Source organism: Oncorhynchus mykiss, chromosome 12, assembly GCF_057628025.1.
Source record: "Oncorhynchus mykiss isolate SJ-2025 chromosome 12, ASM5762802v1, whole genome shotgun sequence".
Classification (NCBI taxonomy): Eukaryota; Metazoa; Chordata; class Actinopteri; order Salmoniformes; family Salmonidae; genus Oncorhynchus; species Oncorhynchus mykiss.
The window spans coordinates 61832904-61853618 of record NC_143033.1 but is presented as its reverse complement, the minus strand read 5'-3'; the positions used below and the strand labels follow the sequence as shown (position 1 = coordinate 61853618).

At 43.8% G+C, this 20715-nt stretch overlaps 1 protein-coding gene across 2 annotated transcripts in view; it reads right to left on the bottom strand.

Moving 5' to 3' along the window:
• LOC110537865 (ras-related protein Rab-28) overlaps window positions 1-19887 on the bottom strand; it is a 50167-nt gene extending 30280 nt beyond the window's left edge. The window contains exons 1-4 of one of the 2 annotated variants that reach the window (XM_036937889.2): window positions 19494-19887; window positions 10794-10890; window positions 4435-4523; window positions 3075-3204 (exon numbers count right to left, since the gene is read on the bottom strand). In XM_036937889.2, the coding sequence (XP_036793784.2) occupies window positions 3075-3204; window positions 4435-4523; window positions 10794-10890; window positions 19494-19568 (391 nt within the window). In that variant the 5' untranslated portion in view covers window positions 19569-19887. The remainder of the gene's footprint in view (window positions 1-3074; window positions 3205-4434; window positions 4524-10793; window positions 10891-19493) is intronic. The other variant, XM_021624297.3, reaches the window with a different exon arrangement.
• Between the last annotated feature and the right edge of the window lie 828 nt (window positions 19888-20715).

Genomic DNA, 20715 nt, shown 5'->3' with positions numbered 1-20715 from the left:
TAGGGCAGTGTGCAGTGTGGTTGAGATTGCATCGTCTGTGGACCTATTTGGGCGGTAAGCAAATTGGAGTGGGTCTAGGGTGTCAGGTAGGGTGGAGGTGATATGGTCCTTGACTAGTCTCTCAAAGCACTTCATGATGACGGAAGTGAGTGCTACGGGGCGGTAGTCGTTTAGCTCAGTTACCTTAGCTTTCTTGGGAACAGGAACAATGGTGGCCCTCTTGAAGCATGTGGGAACAGCAGACTGGTATAGGGATTGATTGAATATGTCCGTAAACACACCGGCCAGCTGGTCTGCGCATGCTCTGAGGGCGCGGCTGGGGATGCCGTCTGGGCCTGCAGCCTTGCGAGGGTTAACACGTTTAAATGTCTTACTCACCTCGGCTGCAGTGAAGGAGAGACCGCATGTTTTCGTTGCAGGCCGTGTCAGTGGCACTGTATTGTCCTCAAAGCGGGCAAAAAAGTTATTTAGTCTGCCTGGGAGCAAGACATCCTGGTCCGTGACTGGGCTGGATTTCTTCCTGTAGTCCGTGATTGACTGTAGACCCTGCCACATGCCTCTTGTGTCTGAGCCGTTGAATTGAGATTCTACTTTGTCTCTGTACTGGCGCTTAGCTTGTTTGATAGCCTTGCGGAGGGAATAGCTGCACTGTTTGTATTCGGTCATGTTACCAGACACCTTGCCCTGATTAAAAGCAGTGGTTCGCGCTTTCAGTTTCACACGAATGCTGCCATCAATCCACGGTTTCTGGTTAGGGAATGTTTTAATCGTTGCTATGGGAACGACATCTTCAACGCACGTTCTAATGAACTCGCACACCGAATCAGCGTATTCGTCAATGTCTCCCAGTCCACGTGATGGAAGCAGTCTTGGAGTGTGGAGTCAGCTTGGTCGGACCAGCGTTGGACAGACCTCAGCGTGGGAGCCTCTTGTTTTAGTTTCTGTCTGTAGGCAGGGATCAACAAAATGGAGTCGTGGTCAGCTTTTCCGAAAGGGGGGCGGGGCAGGGCCTTATATGCGTCGCAGAAGTTAGAGTAACAATGATCCAAGGTCTTTCCACCCCTGGTTGCGCAATCGATATGCTGATAAAATTTAGGGAGTCTTGTTTTCAGATTAGCCTTGTTAAAATCCCCAGCTACAATGAATGCAGCCTCCGGATAAATCGTTTCCAGTTTGCAGAGAGTTAAATAAAGTTCGTTCAGAGCCATCGATGTGTCTGCTTGGGGGGGGATATATACGGCTGTGATTATAATCGAAGAGAATTCTCTTGGTAGATAATGCGGTCTACATTTGATTGTGAGGAATTCTAAATCAGGTGAACAGAAGGATTTGAGTTCCTGTATGTTTCTTTCATCACACCATGTCACGTTGGCCATGAGGCATACGCCTCCGCCCCTCTTCTTACCAGAAAGATGTTTGTTTCTGTCAGCGCGATGCGTGGAGAAACCCGTTGGCTGCACCGCTTCGGATAGAGTCTCTCCAGTGAGCCATGTTTCAGTGAAGCAAAGGACGTTACAGTCTCTGATGTCCCTCTGGAATGCTACCCTTGCTCGGATTTCATCAACCTTGTTGTCAAGAGACTGGACATTGGCAAGAAGAATGCTAGGGAGTGGTGCACGGTGTGCCCGTCTCCGGAATCTGACCAGAAGACCGCCTCGTTTCCCTCTCTTTCGGAGTCGTTTTTTTGGGTCGCTGCATGGAATCCACTCCGTTGTCCTGTTTGTAAGGCAGAACACAGGATCCGCGTTGCGAAAAACATATTCTTGGTCGTACTGATGGTGAGTTGACGCTGATCTTATATTCAGTAGTTCTTCTCGACTGTATGTAATGAAACCTAAGATGACCTGGGGTACTAATGTAAGAAATAACACGTAAAAAAACAAAAAACTGCATAGTTCCCTAGGAACGCGAAGCGAGGTGGCCATCTCTGTCGGCGCCGGAAGTCTCATTTAACAACAATCATAGTCAAACTACCGCAAACTGTTTGAGAAAAGCTGAAAAGCTGTTTGGTGAGCTGACCCGAACGTTGACCACATTGTGGTTAAGGTATAATTGTTTTAACACCAATCATAGCCAAACTACCGCAAACTGTTTGAGAAAAAAAAAGAGCCGGCTCTTTTTGGTGAGCTGACCCGAACGAGCTGGCTTACTGAAAAGAGCCGGAATGCCCATCACTATTAGCTAGCTATATTGGCTCCTATCTGATACCTTAGCTTAGTGGCTATTATAGCTAGCACAGCGGCTATTATAGCTAGCACAGCGGCTATTATAGCTAGCATTAGTGGCTATTATAGCTAGCGAGCTAAAACCACAGATGAAAGGGTTAGCTAGTTATCATAATCTTAGCTGGTCACCTAGATAGCCAGCTTGCTTATTGCATGTCCTGACACAAGCCTTATTATTAGTGAATTAACAAAACAAATAAAAAATTACAACGGGAGTTTGATTTTGGTCACTGTGTCAATTCATCCATTTCTCAATACTGCACCTTTCGGTTGAAGAAAAAGATAGCTTGCCACTTATTTTCCAAGCTAGACATTCCTCTGCATTGTGCAGTGCTCATGGCTCAGATGGTGAGTGGTGTTTGACATAGCAGCAGTTTTGCTATGTAAAGGGTCTAAATGCAAAGCCGACAGAGAAGGGATGATTCTCTAGTCATAGTAAGAACATTTTTCCTCACCTAGCTGTCTTACACACCACAAAGTGCAGAGGAGTGGAGACAGAACGGGAAGTGAATAATCAACAGCCCCAATAGACAAATCAATTTCCAGTGGCTCGCAAAATAGAGCTGGATACAGTAATATGGTTGTGCTGTACTACAAATGCATGCAGTGTATACTAGTGTGAATAAAACATTTAGCCGGCAGAGAAACTAGTGATTTATCTTCACTGCATTGTAAATGGCATTCTCTTCACAGCTCTCTGCGTTTATACATTATGGTTGACTCGTCTGCTTTAGCCTCATAAGAGTGTGGCCTATGAGCAGAAGAAAGGATTAGAACGAGTGTGTGTGTGTGTGTGTGTGTGTGTGTGTGTATGTGTGTGTGTGTCAGAAAGTTGTTTTAAATACCGACTTTTGTTTCCCACCAGTGAGACCACAGGCTGGACGTCTGACTCTTCATTGGCCTTCTTGACCATGCCGTACCAGTCCTCCAGATTCTCAAAGCTCTGGTAGTTTGTAATGTCGTACACTAGAAGAACACCCTGAAAAGCAACACCACAGAAAATCTAAATGGTGGAGCCTAATCACAACATTCCAAAATTAATTCAAGTTGACATAAGATGAGAACAAACATGCCAGAGAGGTCGAATGTGGGAAAGTGAGCAGTAGGTGGCACTAGTGTCTGAGGGAAGTCAATTGCTCCTCTACACACAGTCCCCAAGGAGTTGGCACCTCCTCGGCTCTCGGAGTTAGCCTGAGATTAAAGATGATCTATATCGCTGTTAATAGATGCAGAGAGACATGCTAAGAACATACAGCCGAGCCACGATGCCTCCGCTATAATCGGTCCACCCAGCCAAACAGGATAGGGGTGAGGTTGGGTTCTCTGTGTCACAAAAGGTGTCTGGGCTTAAAAAATAATAATAAAAAAAGAGGGTGGTAAAAGTGATTATGAATTAGGTCTCATCACCCTCCCTTCGTCGAAATACTTAGTGTAAGTACTGTCAGCATACGTTCAAAGCCGGAAGCAGTTGAGTAGAAAAGTAGACAGACAAGCCTGGCTGAGGAGGTTGTACAGTACAGAGACAGACATGACCGACCTACACACAACAGTCTCGGTCTTATGCTCCACATGCCCCATATGCCTATAGAGCAACAACCACTTAAGGACGTTGCCAAGCGGAGCGCGGCAAACGCACACATAAAATACACCCACGTGTTATTGCAGTGGCAACGCGAACCTCTTCCTATTCACATTAATTAGTACATTTGCTTATTTTGTTTAAAAAAATAATGAAATTAGAGTGAGAAAGGTATTTCTCACTCCCCTTCATACTATACATAATGTAGTCTGTATGACCAGCTAAGTAGTAAAACTTGGCTGCAGTCTGTGCAGGGTCCTGCTGCACTAATAATCATCAAGGCATATTCATTAATTACCCAAGCCTAATAGGGAAACCCTATTACAATGTCAACGACCTCTAACGTGAGGAATGACGGACCACCTCGGCGTTTATTGAGTGTGTGATTTTGTGTGTGTTCTTTTGGTTTTACTACCCTTGTGGGGACCAGAAGTCATCACAAGGACAGTAAAACAAGGAGAATTCTGACAAGTGGGGACATTTCACCGGTCCCCACAAGGGAAAAGGCTATTTGTGGCTTAGGGGAAATAGGATTTTGAATGGGAAACAATTGTTGGTACCCACAAGGATAGTAAAACAAAAAAGTGTGTGTGTGTGTGTGTGTGTGTGTGTGTGTGTGTGAGATAGTACCTGAGCCCCGTAGACATATTTATCCAGCATTTTCCCTCCAATCGATTGACCTCCAATATCCCACACTTGCAAAGTAACATTCAAGTTGCCTGAGGGAAGAGAAAATTGAGAAACTTACAAATCAGTCAAACATGAAAATATGACTTCGTTAACAAAGTTTCCATCCAGTTTTTCAGAGAGTATACAAAATAATCACAACAGCTATGATGGAAACAGGTAGTTTTGGTGCAATTGTATAAATGCAGACAAATTTGTTCGTTCGACATGGTGGGATCTTTGTGAAACACCTTTATGTGCAAATATTGATATAATAAAAATCAGATCAAAGTAAATTTAGAGTCATATGAGGAAATGGTGTGTGGTCCTCCCACAACGACTCGGGAAACTATGCAGTTTATTAGGCTACAGAAGAAATATGTTGACATGGTGGTGAAAGTGCACAGTGATGAGCTTGATGCTCCCAAGTCAAGGAGACTGAGGAAAAATATTTATGGCATTGAGAAAAATACTGATAACTAAACACAAAATAAGACGCAAAAGAAAACTCCTGCCCCAAATTATTTAGGAGGGAGGTAGGGAGTGGGAAAGAGCGAGAGACAGGGTACAAAACCAAATCAATATTTTCTTCCTCTGGAAAATGAAAGTGGTGGTTGAGAATAGAAGGAGGGCAGGACCAGACAGTGAGGAGTTGTGATAAGGGCCCTTCCTTCACCTAGAGCGCTGATGGCGAGCCGAGCACACAGTATGGACACGGCTGGATGAGCCGAGCACACAGTATGGACACGGCTGGACGAGCCGAGCACACAGTATGGACACGGCTGGACGAGCCGAGCACACAGTATGGACACGGCTGGACGAGCCGAGCACACAGGCTTGACGAGCCGAGCACACAGTATGGACACGGCTGGACGAGCCGAGCACACAGTAAGGACACGGAATGGACATGGCTGGACGAGCAGAGTCCCACCACACAAGTCCCCGTTTCACAGAGAAAGGAAGCACAAGTGTTCACAGTGACTACATCTAGACTATTTTCTTCCTCTGGAAAATGAAAGTGGTGGTTGAGAATAGAAGGAGGGCAGGACCAGACAGTGAGGAGTTGTGATAAGGGCCCTTCCTTCACCTAGAGCGCTGACGAGCCGAGCACACAGTATGGACACGGCTGGACGAGCCGAGCACACAGTATGGACACGGCTGGACGAGCCGAGCACACAGTATAGACACGGAAGGACGAGCCGAGCACACAGTATGGACACGGAAGGACGAGCCGAGCACACAGTATGGACACGGAAGGACGAGCTGAGCACACAGTATGGACACGGAAGGACAAGCCGAGCACACAGTATGGACACGGAAGGACGAGCCGAGCACACAGTATGGACACGGAAGGACGAGCCGAGCACACAGTATGGACACAGCTGGACGAGCCGAGCACACAGTATGGACACGGAAGGACGAGCCGAGCACACAGTATGGACACGGAAGGACGAGCCGAGCATACAGTATGGACATGGCTGGACGAGCCGAGCATACAGTATGGACATGACTGGACGAGCAGAGTCCCATCACACAAGTCACCCACAAGTCTTTCTCCTACCATTACCAACTGAAACGGAATATAGGACTGAATGTAATGTAAGTTATCAGGTTTATTTTAGTACTTAATCCACCCTTGCTTAAATGTTATTTTATTAGTCATTAAAAGAATGGAGCTACTTTGCAGACTTTTGCAGTCTCATCTCATGCATACATTGGCACTGCTTTTCCTACCATATGGTAGGAAGTGAAATCGGAGGGCTAAATAGTCTAAATAGAGCATTAGTCAAATTTTTATTTTACACATCCAGGAGGATACAGACCACAGGCTTTATTTCCGTGGGTTTGAAAGTAAACAAATAAGAACCTGAATGTTTTATGTGGTGCGGAACAAAGATCAGTGTAAATAGTCCGGGTGGCCATCTGATTAATTGTTCAGCAGTCTAATGGCTTGGGGGTAGAAGCTGTTAAGGATCCTTTTGGTCCTAGACTTGGCGCTCCGGAACCGCTTGCTGTGCGCTAGCAGAGAGAACAATCTATGACTTGGGTGACTATTTTAGGTCCTTCCTCTGACACCGCCAAGTATATAGGTTCAGGATGTCAGGAAGCTTGGCCCCAGTGGTAAACTGGGCCCATACACACCACCCTCTGTAGCACCTTACGGTCAGATGTCGAGCAATTGCTATACCATGTGGTGATGCAACCGGTCAGGATTCTTGAGGATCTGGGGACCCATGCCAAATCGTTTCATTCTCCTGAGGGGGAAAAGATGTTGTTCCCTCTTCACAACTGTCTAGGTGTGTTTGGACCGTTATAGTCCGTTGATGATGTGGACACCAAGGAACTTGAAACTCTCGACCCGCTCCACTACAGCCCCGCCGATGTTAATGGGGGCCTGTTCGGCTCTCCTTTTCAAATAGTCCACAATCAGCTCCTTTGTCTTGCTCACGTTGAGGGAGAGGTTGTTGTTCTGGCACCACACTGACAGATCTCTGACCTCCTCGTTGTCGGAGATCAGGCTTACCAGTTTGGCGTCGTCAGCAAACTTAATGATGTTGTGTTGGAGTCATGCCTGGCCACACAGTCGTGGATGAACCGGGAGTACAAGAGGGGACTAAGCATGCACCCGTGAGTGACCGCAGTGATGAGGATCAGCGAGGCAGATGTGTTGTGTTGTTGCCTACCCTCACCACCTGGGGGAAGCCCAGCAGGTCCAGGATCCATTTGCAGAGGGAGGTGTTTAGTCCCAGGGTCCTTAGCTTAGTGATGAGCTTAGTGGGCACTATGGTGTTGAACGCTGAGCTGTAGTCAATGAACAGCATTCTCACATAGGTGTTCCTTTTGACCAAGTGTGAAAGGGAAGTGTGGCGTGCAATTGAGATTGCATCATCTGTGAATTTGTTGGGGCAGTATGCGAATTGGATTGAGTCTAGGGTTTCCGGCATGGTGTTGTGAGCCATGACCAGCCTTTCAAAGCACTTCATGGCTACCGACAAGAGTCCTACGGGGCGGTAATGATTTAGGCAGGTTACCTTCCCTTTCTTGGGCACAGGGACTATGGCGGTCATTTTGAAACATGTAGGTATTACAGACTCGGTCAGGGATAGATTGTAAATGTCAGCGAATGCACTTTCCAGTTGGTCTGCGCATGCTTTGAGTACACATCCTGGTAATCCATCTGGCTCCGCGGCTTTGTGAATATTGACCTGTTTAAAAAGGTCTTGCTCACATCAGCTACAGAGAGCTTGATCACAGTCATCCAGAAAAGCTGGTGCTCTCGTGCATGCTTCAGTGTTGCAGGCCTTGAAGCGAGCATAAAAGACATTTAGCTCATCTGGTATGCTCGCATCACTGGGCAGCTCGCGGCTGGGTTTACCTTTGAAGTCCGTAAAAGTCTTTCCACATCCGAGCATCAGAGCCGGTCTAGTAGGATTCAAGCTTAGTCATGTATTGACGCTTTGCCTGTTTGATGGTTTGTCTGAGGGCATAGCGGGATTTCTTATAAGCGTCAGGATTAGTGTCCCACTCCTTGAAAATGTCAGCTCCATGGCTTCTGGTTGGGAAATGTACGTACGGTCACTGTGGGGTTGATGCACTTATTTAATGAAGCCGGTGACTGAGGAGGTATACTCCTCAATGCCGTTGGATGAATCCCGGAACATATTCCAGTTTGTACTAGCAAAACAGTCCTGTAGCATAGTATCCGCGTCATCTGCCCACTTCTGTATTGAGCGAGTCACTGGTACTACCTACTTTGGTTTGATTTTAAGCAGGAATCAGGAGAATAAAAGTATGATCAGATTTGCCAAATGAATGGCAAGAGAGAGCTTTGTATGCATCTCTGTGTGTGGAGTAAAGGTGATCTAGAATTTTTTTCCCCTCTGGTTGCACATGTGATGCTGGTAGAAATTAGGTAAAGCGGATTGAAGTTTGCCTGCATTAAAGACCCGGCCACTAGGAGCTCCGTATTTGGATGAGCATTTTCTTGTTTGCTTATGGCCTTATACAGCTTGTTCAGTGCCGGCATCGATTCGTGGTAGTAGATAGACGGCAACAAATAATATAGATACTCTTGGTAGATATAAGCTTTAGACCACTCTGAGGTATTTTACCACAGGTGAGCAATACCTCGAGACTTCTTTAGTATTAAATTCGGGCATCAGCTGTTACTGACAAAAAGACACACACCCCCACCCCTCGTCTTACCAGACGTAGCTGCTCTGTCCTGCCGATGCACAGAGAAGCCAGCCAGCTCTATAGTATCCGTGTCATCGTTCAGCCACGTCTCGGTGAAACTTAAGATATTACAGTCCTTAATTTCCCTTTGGTAGGATAGTCTTATATCGTAGAAAATCCAGTTTGTTTTCCAATGATTGTACGTTGGCCAATAATACTGATTAGATAAACCACCACTACCCTCATTGGCAAATTCTTACAAGGCACCCCGCCCTCCTCCCCCTTTTTCTCCAAGCTGATGACGGGGATTTGGGCCTCATCTTGACAAAGCAGTATATCCTTCCTATCGGATTCATTAAAGAAAAAAATATTTGTCCAGTTCGAAGTGAGTAATCGCTGTTCTGATGTCCCGAAGCTCGTTCGGTCATAATAGACGGTAGCAGCAACATTATGTACAAAATGGAAAAAAAAATAGCACATTTGGAGTAAAACGTCAGCCATCCCCTCCATCGCCATTATACTAATACATTATATGAATATAAAAGAATGATAAATATAAAATACTCAAATGTATTTACGCTGTACTGTGCCCACAGAATGTAAGGCTCACCCCTCTGGACATAAGCTGTGCATTGGCTTCATGGAGGAGGGGAAAGCCTGGTGTTTGCTCTAGGGACAACAGCTTTCAGAATGAATAAGGTTGAGAAGGGGCAGACTCTCCACAATGTGGTGCTACCAAGAAAGAAAGTAAATCTTGAGATAACCTAAGGAACAAAATTGTTTGGTTCTACCCTGAAATGCTAGGGAAGGAAATACAAAATTCTACATATTTTTAAACAATTTGCAAAGAAATTGAGAAATTCTAATCCCTTGTGTAAAAAATTCGGCACAACCTAAGATTGGCAAACTAATTAAGGCTACTTTAATAATGTCTAAATACTTGGAGATATGCATAAACAGTATTTAAGATATTTAAAGTCTGACACTGCAGCATATTATATTTTATTTAACTAGGCAAGTCAATTAAGAACACATTTTATTACAATGACGGCCTACCCCGGCCAAACCCGGACGACGCTGGTCCAATTGTGCGCCACCCTATGGGACTCCCAATCACGGCCGAATGTGATACAGCCAGGAATCAAACCAGGGTATATAGTGACGGCTCTAGCACCCAGATACAATGCTCTAGCACCCCCATGCTTCACAGTAGGTATGGTGTTCTTTGGATGCAACTCAGCATTCTTTGTCCTCCAAACACGACGAGTTGAGTTTTTACCAAAAAGTTATATTTTGGTTTCATCTGACCATATGACATTCTCCCAATCTTCTTCTGGATCATCTAGCAAGAATTTTGGCTAGGTAGCCTATGAAAACTAAAAGCGTACCGTATGACAGAGCCAACATGAAAGAGATGAGGCGGGATTGGCGTTCGACTGGTCTACAAGTAGGGTGGAGGAATGCATGGAGGAAATGGCCAAAATACCAGCAACAGTGTGTGAAAACCTTGTGAAGACTTACAGAAAACGTTTGACCTCTCATTGCCAACAAAGGGTATATAACAAAGTATTGAGAAACTTCTGTTATTGACCCAATACTTATTTTCCACCATAATTTGCAAATAAATTCATTAAAAAAATCCTACAATGTGATTTTCTGGATTTTTTTTCCTAATTTTGTCTGTCATAGTTGAAGTGTACCTATGATGAAAATGACAGGCCTCATCTTTTTAAGTGGGAGAACTTGCACAACTTGACTAAATATTTTTTTGCCCCACTGTATGCATAGTCACTTTAACCATACCTACATGTACATACTACCTCAAATCAGCCTGACTAACAGGTGTCTGTATGTAGCCTCGCTACTTTTATAGCCTCGCTACTTCTATAGCCTCGCTACTGTTATTTTTCACTGTCCGTTTACTGTCATTTTATTTGTTTAGTTACCTATTGTTCACCTAATACCTTTTTTGCACTATTGGTTAGCATTTAAGTAAGCATTTCACTGCGCACGGCACACGCAACAAATAAACTTTGATTTGATCAGTGTGCCTATAACAGGTGTGTACATGCATGTGCAAATGTATGCCTGTATCTGTGGTGTGGTACAGAGCAGGCCGGCAATCCTAAAGGATGAAGGGGTCTTACCTGGCAGAGTTATTCTCTTCAGAAAGAAATCAAGGCCAATGGTTTGTTTGTATTGTTTCCCAAAGGCCTCCTGTGCAAACCTGGTGGCGAGGGACGTCTGAAACAGAGAGAAATCATGCTAAGCGAACGACTAAATTCATTGAATTTCAAGCCTTATGAACAAGCTTGAGTGTTGGAGTGGTGTTCTGTATGACAACTAGGCCTGTTCCTTAACTGCAAATGACGTGGGCCTATGACGTGGGCCTCATACGGAACACACCAAAAGGGAAGGCACAGGGGACTACAATTAAACCTGCTATCTACATAGAGCGCCTTCAGAAAGGTGTGTTACAGCCTGAACATAAAATATTACATTTATACCACACAATACCCCACAATGTCAAAGTGGAATTACGTTCTTCAAACTGTTAAAACATTCATTACAAATGAAAATCTGAAGTGTTCAAACCCTTTGTTATAGCAAGCCTAAATATGTTGGAGTAAAAATGTGATTGACAAGGCACATAATAAGGTCGCATGGACTCACTATGTGTGCAATAACAGTGTTTAACATGACTTTTTAATGACTACCTCATCTCTGAACCCCACACTTACAATTATGAATTCACCTGGACGACAGGAAACAGGAGGGCAGGGCGGGAAATATACTTTTTGGCCACCCAAATTTGACCTGCCTCCAAAAATGTATAGCAGATACATTTGTTCTCCTATGCTGTACCCCACCCCGCTTTTCACCACTGTAACATTGAGATTATTTATTCCAGTGCTGGCTGACACACTCACAAACTGCTCCCAAATGTTTTGTACGGCCACCAGTCAATTCTACCAGCCAATACTAAAATCTACCAGCATTTGGCTGGTGTTAATTCCCCACCATGTGGGGGGCGTGCTGCAGTGGAACGGGTCGAAAGCTTCAAGTTCCTCAATGTCCAAATCACTAAGGACATAAAAGTGGTCTGCACGTGCAAGGTGGGTGAAGACAGCGAGTCAACACCTCTTCCGCCCTCAAGAGGTTGAAAAGGTTTGGCATGGGCCCTCAAATCCTCAAAAAGTTATACAGCTGCAACATAGAGAGAATCTTAATTGGCAACAGTACTGCCCTCGTTCACATGGCGCCGACAGACATGGCAGCTATGCTTCTAGCTTCTAAGCAACTTTGCAGTATTTAGTTTTTTTTCTGTGCTATTTCTTCCATTATTAGCCCAGAACACTTTGTGTTATTACATACAGCCGATATCAGAGCGGTGGTAAATCACCAGCATTACGACCAGAAATACCACTTTCCCGAACTGGATCCTTTGTTCGTACAATTGAACTCATCCCAGAAGCTGCTCCAAGACCTGGCCTGATGACTCCTGGCTGTCCCCAGTTCACCTGGTCTTGCTGCTGCTCCAGTTTCAAATGTTCTGCCTGCGGCTAGGGAACCCTGACCTGTTCACCGGATGTGCCATCTTGTCCCGGACCTGCTGTTGCTCTATACTGCACCTGCTGTCTCGAATTCAATGCTCGGCTATAAAAAGGCAACTGACATTTACTCCTGAGGTACTGACCTGTTGCACCCTCTACAACCACTGTGATTATTATTTGTCCCTGCTGGTCATCTATGAACATTTGAACATCTTGAAGAACAATCTGGCCTTAAGTGGCTATGTACTATGTACATCACAGCCAGAAGAGGACTGGCCACCCCTCAGAGCCTGGTTCCTCTTCACCCAGAACAGCCAGAAGAGAACTGGCCACCCCTCAGAGCCTGGTTCCTCTTCACCTGGAACAGCCAGAAGAGGACTGGCCACCCCTCAGAGCCTGGTTCCTCTTCACCCGGAACAGCCAGAAGAGGACTGGCCACCCCTCAGAGCCTGGTTCCTCTTCACCCGGAACAGCCAGAAGAGGACTGGCCACCCCTTAGAGCCTGGTTCCTCTTCACCCGGAACAGCCAGAAGAGGACTGGCCACCCCTCAGAGCCTGGTTTCTCTCTAGGTTTCTTTCTAGGTTCCAGCCTTTTCTAAGGAGTTTTTCCTAGCCACCATGCTTCTACATCTGCTACTTGCCGTTTGGGGTTTTAGGCTGGGTTTCTGTATAGCTGAATCTGCTGATGTAAAAAAGGACTTGATAAATACCTTTGAATGATTGAGATCACGACTCCATTCTGCTCCTCCCTTCCTATAGGTAGAAACTCAGACAGGAAGTACCAGTGCTAAGGTCTATTCAACGCTGGTCTGTCCAATTGGAATCCATGCTTCAAGATTGCGGACTGGGTTAAGTTCCGGTTGCCTCAGAGAATAACATTGACGGATATACGGACACGGTGACAGAGTTCATCAGGAAGTGTATAGGGGACGTTGTTCCCACTGATTAAAATCTACCCAAACCATAAACCGTGGACAGTGGCAGCATATGTGCAAAATTGAAAGCATGAACCACTGCATTTAACCATGGCAAGGTGACTGGGAATATGGTTGAATACAAACAGTGTAGTTATTCCCTCCGTAAAGCAATCAAACAATCAGACAAAGTGGAGTTGCAATTCAATGGCTCAGACACGAGCCGTTTGTGGCAGGGTCTACAGATAAATCACGGACTACAAAGGGAAAACCAGCCACGTCTGGGACACTGACGTCTTGCTTCCAGACAAGCTAAACACCTTTTTCGCCCGCTTTGAGGATAACACAGTGCCACCGACGCGGCCCACTACCAAGGACTGTGGGCTCTCGTTCTCCATGACCGACGTAAGTAAGACATTTAATTAAGTGTGTTAACCATTGCTAGGCTGCCGGCCCAGACAGTATCCCTAGCCGCATCGCAGTGAATTTCAAATACAGATCAACTACAAAGACCAGGGAGGTTTTCCAATGCCTCGCAAAGAAGGGCACCTATTGGTTGTTGGGTAGAAATAAGCAGACATTGAATATCACTTTGAGCACGGTGAAGTTATTCATTACACTTTGGATGGTGACTCAACACCCCCAGTCACTACAAAGATACAGATACTCCTCAGTTGCCGGAGTGGAAGGAAACTGCTCAGGGTGTGATAGGAGAAAACTGAGGATGGATCAAAAACAATGTAGTTACTGCGCAATACTAACCTAATTGATAGATTTAAAAAAAATCTATACAGGTTTCCTTTTCAAATCCAAAACATGCATCCTGTTTGCAACAATGCACTAAAGTAATAGTGAAAAGGAAAGTGTGGCAAAGTGTTATCTTGGGGCAAATCCAATAGAACAGATTATCATGCGCCATATTTTCAGGCAGAGTGGTGGCTGCATTATGTTATGGGTATGCTTGTAAATTGTTAAGGACTGGGGAGTTTCTGGATTTAAAAAAAGAAAAAGCTAAGCACAGGCAAAATCCTAGAGGAAAACCTGGTTCAGTCTGCTTTCCAACAGACTCAGAGACAAATTTACCTTTCAGCAGGACAACAACCTAAAAACACAAGGTCAAATCTACACTGGAGTTGCTTACCAAGAAGACAGTGAATGTTAGAGTGGCCGAGTTACAGGTGACTTAAATCTGTTCAAATCTAATTTTATTGGTCACATACACATGGTTAGCAGATGTTAATGCTGGTGTAGCGAAATGCTTGACCTGATAATGGTTGTCTAGCTGATGATAAACAACCAATTTTAATTAGATTTTTTTTAAATAAATGGACAAATATTGTACAATCCAGATGTGGAAAGCTGTTGGAGACTTAACCAGAAAGACAGATTTTCATTAGATGCCCTTGGCTATTTCAACATAGGTTGCGGTGTCCTTATATATTCATTCAACTTAAGCCTGTGACTCTAAAATCTTGAATTGAAGAAAAGGTCTGAGAAAGTAAACTTGTTGAGTGTTTCAAGCTCAATGGTTAACTGCACATTAACACTGGAAACGTATTATCTAAAATGGATCAATTGAATGGGTGGGTTCACAGCTCCAATCCAGATGTGTTGGTATTACTGAGACATGGCTAATTAAGGAAGAGTGTTTTGAATACTGATGTTAACCTTTCTGGTAAATTTTTTTCAGCAAGACAGATCTTCCAAATGTGGGGGAGTGGCAATCTTTACCAAGGAACACCTTCAGTGCTCGGTTGTCTCCAAATTGTTTGGGGACAGACTTGGTGATTTGCTGGTTTTAAGCATTATACTTTCAAATAGCTCTTTGTTGACTGTTGCTGGGTGCTATCGTCCTGCATCAGCACCGGCCTGTGCCCTACCTACCCTAAGCGCTCTCCTGGCCCCTTACACTAAGTCTGAAATTGTCCTGCTAGGTGACCTAAACTGGGACAAGCTTAAATCACCTGACCTAGTCCTAAAGCAATGGAACTCCCTAAATATATCTCAGATTAATACCAATCCCACAAGGTATGACTCCAAACACCCAGAAAAGGCTACTCTCATCGATGTTTTCCTCTCAAATAATCCTGATAGGTATCAGTCTGGTGTTTACTGTGATCACGGTTTTACAGCCTGTGTTATGAATGGCTGCTCAGTGAAACAAACTGTCCTGATTGGTCATAGACGCATGCTAAAAAAAAAACTTTAATGAGCAAGCCTTCCTTCATAAACTGGCCTCTAATATGGTATAGGATCAGCTTGATCCCCTCTGTTGAAGACACTTGGACCATCTTTTTTGATATTTTCAGGGGTATTGATAACAAACACGCACCCATAAAGAAAATTATCATTAAAAAACAGGTTCAGCACCTGGTTCTACCATGATCTTGCAGAGTTACTCCACCACAAGAATTGCATTTGGTGAAAGGCTCGGCACATGCATACTCAGGCTGACTGGCTCTCGTTCAGGTAAATGAGAAGTAAGTGCACTCGGGCTGACTGGCTCTTGTTCAGGTAAATGAGAAGTAAGTGCACTCAGGCTGACTGGCTCTTGTTCAGGTAAATGAGAAGTAAGTGCACTCAGGCTGACTGGCTCTTGTTCAGGTAAATGGGAAGTAAGTGCACTCAGGCTGACTGGCTCTTGTTCAGGTAAATGAGAAGTGCACTCAGGCTGACTGGCTCTTGTTCAGGTAAATGAGAAGTGCACTCAGGCTGACTGGCTCTTGTTCAGGTAAATGAGAAGTGCACTCAGGCTGACTGGCTCTCGTTCAGGTAAATGAGAAGTGCACTCAGGCTGACTGGCTCTCGTTCAGGTAAATGAGAAGTAAGTGCACTCAGGCTGACTGGCTCTCGTTCAGGTAAATGAGAAGTAAGTGCACTCAGGCTATCCGGAAGGCCAAAGTTAGTTACTTTAAGGAGCAGTTCTCTCTGTCTAACCACAAGAAGTTATGGAAAACGGTTAAAGACCTAGAGAATAAACCCCCCTCCTAACAGCTGCCCATGTCCCTTCATGTTGATTATGTGGTTGTTACTGACAAGAAGCACATGGCTGAGCTCTTTAATCACCAACTCATTTAAGTCAGGATTCCTGTTCAACTCAGCCATGTCTCCTTGCCCATCCAACATTTCCTCATCTCCCAGCCCTTCTAATGTGACTATCCCCGATGCTTGTCCCTCTTTTTCCCTGCCCAGCAACAAAGTTTCTCCCTGCAGGCAGTTACTGAGTCCAAGGTGCTAAAGGAGCTCCTTAAACTTGACCTCCCAAAAAACATCTGGGTCAGATGGTTTAGACCCTTTCTTCTTTAACCCTTTAAGGCTGTCTCCTGTCTCTCCTTTCTGGGGTTCCCATTGCTTTGAAGGCAGCCACCGTTTGTCCTTTATGAAAAGGGGGAGATCAAGCTGATCCTAACTGTTATAGGCCTATTTCTACTTTGCCCTGTTTATCAAGTGTTAGAAAAACTTGTCAATAATCAACTGACTGGGTTTTACAGTCAGTTTTACAACCAAGTTGACGTCGGCCGGATTTTAAAATTAACAAAATACTTTGGTTGGGTGACTAAACTACATAAGGTGTTATCGTGTGCAGTGGGAGAATAGTCTGCAGACACAACGCATACAGCAGCAGAACTACATGTATTGCTCTATTTATTTTGTTTATTTTGGGGGAGGAACGTCTTTCAATACAGGCGAGTGAAGCCAAAATGCACTCAAAATCATTTCAGAATTCAGAGAAGAAGAAACATTGCAGCTGCCGCAATGTCACGACAACCTCTTTGCTGCAAACAGTCTGTGCTGTGACAAAGACAAATGTTGGTACATTTGTGTTACCTGCATCATGACCATGCAGACCAAGCAGTCTCATGAACCATTTGCCAATAAATGAAAATGTATCTTCAAATAAATCTGAGCATTTGCATTCAGGCTATTCTGCAAAGTAGGCTATAGAGCCTAGGTCTGGAAAATGTAGGCCTATATCTACCAAGAAGAGAATGAATGAATGAATGAATGAAAGACTCATCAAATATGTACAGTTTAAAACAGTCTAGGCTGGGTCTAAAGCCTATGCATAGAATGTTAAAAGTTTTAGGTGAGGTTTGAGTTTCTAGTTTTTGTTTTAAAGAAAGTGTCCATAATGGTAACTCGTTTTATTACTGGCCTCATTGTTGACAGCAAGCAAGTCGCCCAACAACGATTCAGATGCCGCCTGAACATTTTATCACTGCACAACTCTCCATGCCTCTTCCAACTAAACTTCTACCACAGTTGGTTCAATTCCAAATGTAATAGAAGAAAATAATGATAAGCTTTCAGTGTAAGCCTTAGGTGTGTGCAATCTGGAACGAGATCAATCCCATTTCGGCAGACATGGTTCGTATGAAGGAAACGGTCATTACTGCAAGATCCCAGCCGTCATGTTAAAGCACCGCTTGTGCAGCAGGGAGTCAAATGAGAACATTCACTCCTGAATATAGCAAGGAAAGGTTTGCTTTAAGATATAGGCTACACTTTTTTTGCCTACTCAACAATCAAGCTTTACATTCTAGGCACAATTTTATATACATTGAATGTTATGCCTGTGTGAGTAAATGGCCGAGGCCCATATTATTTCCCTGTAACTTAGACCTACAACATTGATTGTGAAAAGAAGCTTTAAACATTATATGTAGGATAGTCTGTTAGGCCACCTTGTACTAGGCAATACAGCAACTTAATTATTGTGTATTCCACACACACACACACACACACACACACACACACACACACACACGTGTGGCCTACCTGTAATCAGTGGCTAACAAAGTAACATTAGACAACCAGTACTACGGTCCAAAGCTCTCCAGAAAACCTCTCCAACAGCACATGTAACCTGGATTAAATGTCAGGTACGATTAACAGGATTCATGACAGATTTAAATCCAATATGCTTCGAAGCAGTTTATGGATCTGGTGATCACCTTGGCAATCTCCCTCTGAACAATTCTGAATTGAAGATTGGAGCATATATTTTGAGATGTATTCAGGGATGACAGTAAGGTGGTCCTGCAAAATAAATAGCAGGTGTACGGCATACCGGTAAAACATGAGCCTATCACAATAATTAAAAACAAATGTCCAGAAAACTGTAGGCTATTTACCACTTATCATTACCGCATGTCAAGACGCATAGAAAATGAGCGAATGGATTTGAAAACGGGTGGTATAGCCTATGCGCCAAAATGTGATGTGATTCAACATTTTGCCAAAGCAAAGATGAGTGGCCAACATCGAGACACGTGAGGACAGCAGTGGATGCATAAATTCTTGCCTAATAACAATTGGCAAATGTCAATACACTTTTTTGGTGTTGTGTCTCTTTCCATTAGAGGCTGGAAATACTGTATGTTGCGAGTGGATGAACATGCCCTTTGAAGTGATTGTTTGACTTAAATAAAAACATGATGACTGGTTGTGTTTATGCCACAATAAAAGGTAATACATTTTAAAAAGTTCAAACAAATCTTTACGACTAGGCCCACAGAGATCATGTAATTCTATGATTATGCCCATCAAAAATGTGGTATATCGGCGGTCCCGTACCAGGAATAAATATATTCCAACTTTCACCCCATTTATGAACCAACCTAGTTTAGGCATGTTGATGCACTCAGCTGCTCAAACCTTTTTTGAACACATAGAATCTATAGGCTATCAGAGCAATTACATTAGCCTACTGAACTCATCAGCCCTAAATGTGGCAGATTAGGCTGCGACTTCTTCGGTCTCCTTCAAGAATGATGACGTTCTACAAACGTGGCCCTTGTCACCGTCTGTGGCCAGGCAACATGTTGCGCACCACAGGCTTAATTGTCCCGTATGTTGACACTGTTCCTATTAAATAGACAATTCAGAGGAAAGTAGCTTGGTAGCTCTCATCATTGACAGTAACTGGGATTGGATTCCATGTCGTAAACTAGCTAACGTTTCGACCCCAGACCAGAGCTAGCTATTAACATTACTCTGCCCGTTGTGCAAAATTAAGACGGTAACTAACATTACCCCCCAAAATTGCATCATTGGCAATAGTTATGCGACAACAGAAACATTGCCTGTCTGACAAACCTAGGTGATGTTTTCCCTTCTACCTGGCTGAAGAGCTAACTAGTTAACGTTAACTAGCTAGCTAAACAGCTAACAAGCATAGCCAAAACGTTGGCATTGCACACGCAGCTATGTATGAAAATTCTGTAAGATACTTCTGAGCTAAAGTTACCTACTGCACAGTATTTTTACCCAATTAGCCACATAGTTATGTTTCTAGCTAGCCAGCTAAATTAACACTACTCAAAATAACAAGTCTGTCTGTTAGCTTGCTAGCTCATTTAGCTTGAAAATCCCTCACCTTCCCTGATGCGCCGTCCCCGATGACTACAATTTTAAGTTGCTTATCTTGACTGTCCTCTTCTGAGTCAGACATTTTGAAATATATAACAATGACGTTATTTATTCTAATGAGAATGAACTTCTATTCACAGTCAAAGGTTATTGAATATAGCTTGCTAATCAAATAGCTAAAATAAACCGAGCACTAGGTAACCAGACGCCATTTCACCAGATACTATTGTTGCCAGGCATGTTCCATTTATATTTTGTAAGCCTGTTATTAACAAACACTTTATCGGGAAATACTTGTACATTTGATGTTACAGCTTTTATATTTTCTTTATCATCAAGGTTAGCTAATAAAGGAGGTTGAAAAAATATATTTTTAATAATGACACTGCTTAACAATGGACAAGTCCTAGCAGGACCTGACCAGTCACATCAGTGACAATAGGTGACGCGTCCCTGTTGCTATGGTAATCCAGGTCAAAGGTGGAGAGGCGCTCTTTCCTATAAATAAATGTAGGCTCGCCATTTAAGTATTTACCATTCCTTAAATAATAAAGTTCTTCCCCCACATGATGTACCTAATGTGCATCAACCTGTAGCCTAGCTACACCTTCGAAAACGCTCTACATAGCTTAGCCTAGCCTATTCATCATGCATTAATGGTCTTTACAAAAGAAAACATTCAAATTATCCATAGCCTATAGGCTACGAAGTGCATGCTCAGAGAAGCACAGAGCAAAGTTATATTTCTAAGATAGCTGCTGAGATGGTGTAAATAAAACTAGGTTGCATTACACACTGCAATGGAAGTTCCAACCCCGAGCCCTGGCCCCCAAGTAAAAAAAAATCCTATTACAATGAGTGTTTTTTCCAATAGAATCCTATAGGATTCTCACAATTGACTTGCCTTGTTATTGGCAAGTCAACTCCATTTTCATGATTTCTGGTAAATCATCCAAATAAATCAATCACATCAAGTTTTTGGACTAATTCAGCAGTTTTAACCTAGGTAAGTGCTAGAACACTATTGGAAATTAACGTTGAAAGTCCCATTCATATTCCTGAAACATAAGTTGAAAATTATGCTGTTGCTGCTTCACATTGACAATAACTAGCCCAATGTCAAAGTAACTACCCCAATGTCCCTTGAGTTGCCACGGGAGACAAACCGTTGTCTATTATATATGAGTGGAACCAGGCAAGGGGTGTTCCGGAAACTCCAAGAAGCCTGT